The 8,156-nt window shown below is 42.8% G+C and overlaps 1 protein-coding gene across 2 annotated transcripts; it reads right to left on the reverse strand.

Moving 5' to 3' along the window:
- Window positions 1–557: 557 nt before the first annotated feature.
- On the reverse strand, window positions 558–7,553 carry LOC123060856 (probable receptor-like protein kinase At5g18500). Of its 2 annotated transcripts, XM_044483718.1 has the most exons (9): window positions 7,119–7,553; window positions 5,835–5,954; window positions 3,561–4,254; window positions 3,332–3,436; window positions 2,987–3,109; window positions 2,527–2,697; window positions 2,315–2,444; window positions 1,192–1,401; window positions 558–976 (listed from the first exon to the last, which is right to left on the reverse strand). In XM_044483718.1, the coding sequence occupies exons 3-9, from the start codon at window positions 4,229–4,231 to the stop codon at window positions 848–850; spliced, it is 1,539 nt and encodes a 512-aa protein (XP_044339653.1). In that variant the 5' UTR covers window positions 4,232–4,254; window positions 5,835–5,954; window positions 7,119–7,553; the 3' UTR covers window positions 558–847. The 2 variants fall into 2 exon arrangements, with proteins under 2 accessions (XP_044339653.1, XP_044339652.1); XM_044483717.1 differs by lacking the exon at window positions 5,835–5,954 and having other exon boundaries at window positions 7,119–7,552.
- Between the last annotated feature and the right edge of the window lie 603 nt (window positions 7,554–8,156).

Here is an 8,156-nt window from a genome sequence, read left to right on the forward strand (position 1 = left end):
TGTGACAATGTAAGTGCAGTCTACTTGTCTGCTAACCCGGTTCAACATCGTCGTACCAAACATATCGAGTTGGACATTCATTTTGTTCGAGAGAAGGTAGCACTTGGAGCAGTTCGTGTTCTACATGTTCCCTCAACATTGCAATTTGCGGACATCTTCACGAAAGGTTTACCGACAGCTCTATTCCGAGATTTTTGCTCCAGTCTTCAGGTCACTATCATTCCCGGTTCAGACTGCAGGGGCGTGTTAGAGACCAACAGAGCTACGGCTTCTAGACAACTTGGTGTACAAGTTGTATTACCTCCGAATAGATAGGTTTCCATCCAATGGACTCCCTGTAATTGTAAATCTTCCCTGTAATATATGTATATGAGAGGTGCGCCGTGGCTAGGCTCAAGCCGCCCGGTATTTTCCTATTTACACTCCCTTGGTGGGGGCTCGTGCTGTTGTACGTTGGGCAGGTGTGGTGGCCTCTCGACCTCTCCTAGCGAGCAAAGCAATGGACGATGTGCTTCTTGCTTGGTCACTCTTTGCCTTTTCATGAAATGAAATGCCTATTTGAGAAGAGGACGGACAACAACTTTCCATTAAATTCACACAAGACACTCTCTTGTGCCAGTACTCATGAGCCTACAACTGTACACGGCACTGTTAACAACTTACAGCAGCACATCATCGTCAACAACTGGTGTAGGTACAAATAAATTGTTAGGTAGTAGAAAACGAATAGCCTCTACAAATAAATCATACATAAAAATGTTACAACCGTCACGTTTTTCATCAGCCCTTTTGTGGTCAAAGCTTCCATCGTTACTAGCTTGTTGGAGAAATGTGAGTGCTTGTGTGCTCATTTGGAAGATGATGCTCTGCTCCTGCTCGGTTTGGAATCTGGGTTGTCACTCTTGTCCGTGTCGGAGTTCTCCCGTTGGGAGTCCATTTCGGTGCTCCCCCCGCGGTTATGCCTCGATCTCCTGTCCTGCTCACATCATTTTTTCTGCTTTCAGTATTATCATAATCAATCAATGGTCAACATATATGAGAACAAGTGTGAGTTCATTGAATGAATGGTTCCATCCCACCACACATTCACATGAAATGTATCGAAAAAAACAATTAAAAGTAACAAGAATACATGCATGACATAAACAAGGATGAAATTGCTTTTTTTATCTTTCAAAAAACATTACGTACCACACGAGGAATTGGGTCATCTGACTCCAGCATCCGCACAACTTGACCCATCTTCGGTCTCTTTTCTGAATCCGGATCCACGCACCTCAAAGCTGTTAGAAGTGCACGCTTGAGAACCCTTGTCGAAGGCCGTGTCTCTATGGTGGGATCCACCACCTCCTCTGAACGCCTGCTAGCAACCATCATTTTTAACCAGTCAACCAGATTTACCTGCAAACGACACAAAATCATGTGTTAGTTGGAATATCGCAAGGAATGACCCCCTGATTTCACTGAAGAGACAATGCAAGACACTACGCATCACATGAAAGATATTTATGAGCAATGTATTTTTATAATTCAATGTGGTCAATAGTATTCTATCCTACAAGTGATCAAGTTATGCCCTCTTCAGACCACAACATAGACGGACAAGCGTGCACACTGCAACACGTGCACACAACGCATGCGAGTGTGCCCTAGCACATGCCTAGAAATTTACAAAGGCTGAGGATTAATTCGCAGCCTTTAACATGGGAGGAGTCCGTTAAGAGAGATCTGAAGGATTGGAGTATCACCAAAGAGCTAGCTATGGACAGAGGTGCGTGGAAGCTTGCAATCCACGTGCCAGAGCCATGAGTTGGTTGCGAGATCTTATGGGTTTCACCTCTAGCCTACCCCAACTTGTTTGGGACTAAAGGCTTTGTTGTTGTTGTTGTTGTTGTTGTTGAGGATTAATTCGCAACCTCATGGTGCATAAAGATGTACTGTCAAGGCTCTGAATGACCAAGTTATGCTATTTATGCATAGATGAACACTATCAAGTTAACAAGGGTGTAAACTGGTAAATGATAATATGTACTCCCTCCGTCCGCGAACAAGTGTACTTCTACCTTTTGTCTTAAGTCGAAGTTTTCAAATTTTGACCAACTTTATACAAAAGAGTACTAGCATATATAACATCAAATTGGTATATTATGAAAGTACATTTCACAACGAATCTAGTGATACTAATTTAGTGCCACAAATGCTGCTTGAGATAAGAAGCATCCTAATGTTACCGTCCTAATGATATCTTGCCACTTGATGGTATTAAAAACAAGCAGAATGCATCTAACAAACAGTTTTGACAACTCACAAATACCTCATTTGCCGGGCGACCATAGTCAACAGGATCCCTCCCTGTAATTGCCTCTAGAATAACAACTCCAAAGCTGTAAATGTCACTTTTCTCATTCAACAGTCCAGTGTTCGCATATTCTGGTGCCACATAGCTGCAATGAGTAAATGCAGCACATTATTAACTATCACTAACATAGTGTAACTGTACTCTAGCTCATTAGTTGCCCAACATACCCAAAGGTTCCCATAACCCGAGTAGTTACATGACTCTTGCCGGCACCAAGAAGCTTGGCTAAACCAAAATCTGATACTTTAGCGTCAAAATCATCATCAATCAAAATATTGCTGGATTTGATATCACGGTGCACGACTTTCGGTTCAATTGCCTCATGCAAGTAAGCAAGCCTGCAATGAATTGAATGAAAGTATTTACATGGTTAATTCGGAGGAGAAAAATATTGAATTAAATTGTTACACAAGATAGACATGGTATTAGGAATTCATTCAGCTTAAGCCTCACTTCCATCGTGAATGACAATATGTTATAGAGCAATTACTATTTAATGTAGAATTAGCTCCAGGTAGAAATATGATGCAATTTCGGGACCTTTATGATTGCATTATCCAATTGGCAAGATAAAGAATAAATGACACGGCATTAGCAGAAAGAAAGGACATTTCAGGGAGAACTCACGCTTTAGCTGTCCCTAGAAGAATCTTTATGCGGGCCTCCCATGTAAGGGAGCCCCGGTGACTCATAGCTCCATGAAGCCATTGCTCTAGGTTTCCATTGTTCACATATTCATAGACAAGTATCCTGAAAAGGTCACTTGAAGTAAGGAATGATGCAACAGAATTCCATACAATCATTGCAGTTAAACGAGTTTTATTTTTCTGCAGAGCATTGAAGGTCAAGAATAAAATGATTTGCTTGGTAATACATGTACCAAGGATATGTTTTTCTCTTGTAAATGCGATATGTGACCAATGATAATAGAGATATAACAGGAATATGACAGTGAAATACAGTACAAAGTACCTCTGAGTACCCTCCACACAGTAACCAAGAAGACGGACTAAGTTCTTGTGGCGAACATGACCAATAGCCTCAACTTCTACTCTGAATTCCTTCTCAGCTTGCCCTCTACAAGATCAAATAACATCATTTGATAAAAATAAATTCAATATAAAGCAGGATGTTCTGTTACGGAGGAACATATATGGGCAGTGTAAACAGGCAGGCCTAATTGTGATAAGGCAATTCTTACAGGTTATTGAGAAGCTTTTTGACAGCAACAGGAGTGCCATTGACGATCTCACCACGATAAACTACACCATATCCACCCTCACCAATAATGTTATCCTTGGAAAAACGGTTAGTGGCAAGTTCCAAATCCCTCAAAGTAAACCAATGACCCCAGCCAAGGTAGGAGAACTCTGGCAAGCCAACCAAAGGTGAAGGGGCGGTTATTCCATGAGTTGAAGCTTGACGAAAAGTTCCCGACCCTCCTTCTTCAGCTGATTGAAAGCCTGCATCCTTGTCCATGTAACGGAATGACCCTGAGTGGCTCTCATCCCCACGTCTCGATTTGCTTACACCCAAATGGACCATGACCTTGTCTGATTCCCGGTCACCAGGCTTGTCTTGGATCGTTAGCAGGACTCCGTCATGCGCCCCAAAGTCAGTTGCAGGGACTTGCTCCACCCTCACTTCCTTGATTTCCTTGGATATGGCAGGGATTTGGGTGACTGGGATATTTGCAGATGCTCGTCTGGTCCTCTTCCTACTCCGCATAGTGAGCCAGACAGTTAAAAAGAAGATGACCGCCATGAACACTCCCAAGGCAATGCATACAACCTCCCATACTTTGAGATGCAAGGGGCCAGTTGGCCGGGAGAGATGATCTTGCAGAGTAGGGGATGACGAAGGCGCCTCCATAGTGGACTACCAGTGTCCTGATCCTACATACAAGCAAAACTGTTAGGTACCCATGTTGCACAGCTCCACAGATCAGACATTGCAGCTAATTAAACGCAACTGTGAGCATCTACGTCCACGGTACAAGCCCATAAAGAATGACGGATTCCCGAATTAAATTGCGGTAATTAAGACATGATCTTGGGCTGGAAGGGAATCAAGGACAAGGTGTTACTCTGAGGCTGCACAAGGGGAATAAATTCCCGCGATGGCGACCGATCGCAGCACCGACACATACACATACAGGGATCGACAGCTAGCGCATTTAATTTCCCTCAGGCTTTGTTTGGTTGCAAGGGAGGAAAACCCAGGGTAGCAAACCCATGTGGGGAATTTTCACGGGCACAAGGGACCCCCTTCTCCCGTGGGGATGATCTCCCCCTTTCCCTTTGGTTGTTTGGCAATAGGCAACAGGGGGTTTGCTCCAGGCACACAAACAAGTCCGAATTCAGTATGAAAACAATAATTTTGCAAATATTGCAGCTAGTAACGATCTATCACTGCAATCAAGTTGTTTTCTGGACTATTTTCATGTGCCACTAGTAATATTGCAGCCAGGTATATGTACCAGAACAAGAGCAACCATTATAAATAAGAGCATCACTGCTCAACAAGTTCTGAATTTTAGAACTGCAAGGTGCACACAAATTGGAATGAATCAATATTGTCTATCAGAAATGCTGATGCAAATGCAAGAACTGCAGGGTTGTCCTGGACCTATGTCTTAGAACAAAAAAAACTAAAATATAACATCATCATGTCCGGGGTGGTGAGACTTCTGAACAGGCAAGCTGAAAGGCAATGGTCACTCCTGGCTTTTCTCCACTGCACATCGGTTGGGAACCGCAGCTCGACGTTTCCCAAATTACAAGAAACAATTAGGAAGTCAACGGCAGTTTCAGAATACAATAATTTGGTAAACTGTTTCATACTACAACAGTTTTGGAACATTGTTTTCAAGCATAAATAGGTTTGCATAAAGAGATGATGGTAAGACTAGTGAAAAGGCTCACCATTCTAGTTAGTCATGTACTCAAGCAACAAGTTGATGCTATTTGGGATAAACTGGAGCAATACAACTAAAGTAATATTACAAAAGAAAATGGTTTCTTCAAGCGCCGTTGTGATTTACAAACAAACGATTCTGTTGGGATGCATTTGGTATAAAGATTCTCATGAATTTAAACGGGAAACTCTTCATTACTTCTGATCATCAGAGTGGAATTTCATTATTGCACCATGAACTGTGCAAGTAGAGATTCAACTTGTCCCTAAATCGTCCCAAATTTTTTTGACCACGATAAGCTATCAGATTGTGATTTTCGGAGCAAGTTTACTAGCAGAAGCAAAATATATCAAATGCTATTTTCATCATGCAAGGTTGACCAGTACAAGAAAACCAAAACTCCTAGCAGATGATAAGAAACTGTAAGTACAGAACAAGCAATGAAGAACTCTCACACCTCATGAGTTTTTCACAAGCGATTAACATGCAAACGGCAAAATCCTCGTGTGTATATGTGATTCACACTGACAAAGGAGCTTCACAAAAGCAAATACCAACCTGTCATAATTCTATCACCACCAGAACAAGTGAACAACTGACATGAGAACTTCACCGTTTTTTTGTAGAATTGGATAACCATAATCCATAATCCCAGTGAGATAGTCTGAGGAATGAACACTGATTGTCGATGGATCACTGAGCTGAATTATGACCAATTAAATGGCCAAAGTTGACCAGATACTTCTGAAAAGGTACTAGATACCCTTTTGCATAAATTACAGAAAAGTCATCCTCATTTTTTGTAATAGCATTTAACAAGAGTTAGCGCATTTCCTCTTTTAAATGAGTTTATAAATTGATACTATAATGGAACATTTAGAAGTTTGCTCAAGAAAATGATGTCAGGGCTTGAAAAACAATGTGGCCTTTAACAAAAAAAGAATCTTCCTGTACGTAATTCTGCACCAAGTCCAGCACAAGCTGCATCTAGACATCTAGTGCTAGCAAAATTTCAAGAACTTGCTAAAATAGAGAAGATTAAGAAAGAAGCGTCTTGGGCCATATCCAACATAACAGAGCTATGGAGCAGATTCAGGCTGAAATTTTTGGCCAGCATACTGTTGTCTTGCAAACTGAAAATGACGTTAGTGTATATGTTCCATTTGTTCCGAAGACACCATTTAGTTTAAACTAGGTTGATATCATAACAGTGGAAAATGCTTACTAGGTAAAACCCTTGTAAAGAAAATGACAAAGTGCTGACATTTTAGATTCGATCTTCCATTTATCATCTATACCAGTTTTGGTCTAGAAGTCAAAAAGTACTTGAGCAACAAAAATAGGAAAATCTATATCAGAAATGTGAACAGATACGAAGCTCATATTCTTAGCAGGCATCGAACAATAACTACCTATGCGTCTGTGTCATGAATTGTAATCAAGAAGCAACCTACAATTGCTCAACTTAATCAAATAATAGTGATTGGTACAACCTTCATGAGACATTATTTGTAAACTGAGCAGAAGAGGGGCATGCTCACTTCATCCTCGGTGATCAATGATTCGGCTAAAGCACGCGGAAGACGTCAACATCAAACAAATGGGGAATGTAGTTCACTGGCTAATTTAATTTGCAAAGAATAAACTAGTGAGTTGCTGCTGATGCCTTGCAAACTGTTGTTACAACTATAGTCTACACTCATTCAACCCAACACTAATTTTCAAATAAAATCGCTCAATAATCCTGGGCATGAATAAACCAACGAATCAATTGACTTCCCAGAAAATTCAACAAGCAATAGATCTGAATACATTGTAATATGGAGGGGTGGAACCAATTACTTGGAGAGAAGCCACCGGATCTGCTCGGGAAAGGCCGGAAGAGGAGCAGATCCGGAGGGAGGTGGAGGTCGCAGGATGGAGATGACCACCCGAGGCGTCGCTACTGGTGCGAGAGAGAAGAAGATGCGAGCGTCATGAGGCTGAGCCCGCCGCTGCTCACGAGGGAGGTTGCAGGAAGGAGAGGACGTGCTCGCGCCGGAGGGAGGCGGAGGACGTGCTCCCGACGTCGGGAGGTGTGGATTTGACGCCCAGGGAAGTGAGGGGGGTAGGGCTGAAAACCCCCGCCGGCGGGGACAACCAAATGCGTCGGCGGCCTGACCGGGGGCCTCAATGCTTTCAGCAGTGGAGAAAGTGTAGCTGGATCATGGCGTGCGGGCGTTTAACACGTGAAGCAACCTACACCAAACTAGCACCGAGTAGAGTACTAGTGGTAGTGGAGTAGTGGTAATCAAGCAGCTAGGCAAGGTTGGAGAAACATTCACATCCTGTCGCTATGGAGGAAAGGAGGTTGCTTTGTTTTTCAGTTCTTTTCTAGCTCGATTTCTATTTTACAAAGAAAGATGATAGTTTATCAAGACTTCTCCAAAATAATTGTAGCATTTTTTCCGTTCTTCCGAAAACTTAACCAACTAGAAAAAGCATTCGGCCAGAAAACTCAAAAGGGCGAGAAGAGCCCTCGAGAGCAGCCTCAGATCCAAAATAAGAAACGCAAAAAAGGCGCACCAAACAGAGGCGCATTGTAGCAGCGGGCAAGCAGAGGAACAAGATGAGAGTCCACCTGAGAGATCTCCAGATTTCCTCCTCCGCCTGCCTCTTGGGCAAATTAAACCACAAGGCACGAGTGAAACAGTAGGAGACGGATCGGCCACAGTAGCAGCAGCAGCAGCTACATCACCCGGCCGAGGAAGAAGCAAGGGGACTGACCCTGCCCACGGATGAATCCCGACAAAGCTTAAGACTAAGAGTGGCTTTATTCCTTTAGATTTTGGGGAGGGGCGGGGAAAGAGGGAGGACTGGAGAGAAGGTTGGTAAGTGGTA

This window comes from Triticum aestivum, chromosome 3A (genome assembly GCF_018294505.1).
Source record: "Triticum aestivum cultivar Chinese Spring chromosome 3A, IWGSC CS RefSeq v2.1, whole genome shotgun sequence".
NCBI classification, from domain to species: Eukaryota; Viridiplantae; Streptophyta; class Magnoliopsida; order Poales; family Poaceae; genus Triticum; species Triticum aestivum.

Excerpts from the sequence above, each read along its gene's own strand:
- LOC123060856 (XM_044483718.1), bottom strand. The coding sequence starts at position 4,231 with ATGGAGGCGCCTTCGTCATCCCCTACTCTGCAAGATCATCTCTCCCGG. Across the intron at positions 3,110-3,331 it reads TGTGTGGAGGGTACTCAGAG|GATACTTGTCTATGAATATG; the intron begins GTACTTTGTACT and ends TGACCTTTTCAG. Across the intron at positions 2,698-2,986 it reads CTTCTAGGGACAGCTAAAGC|GCTTGCTTACTTGCATGAGG; the intron begins GTGAGTTCTCCC and ends AATTCATTGCAG.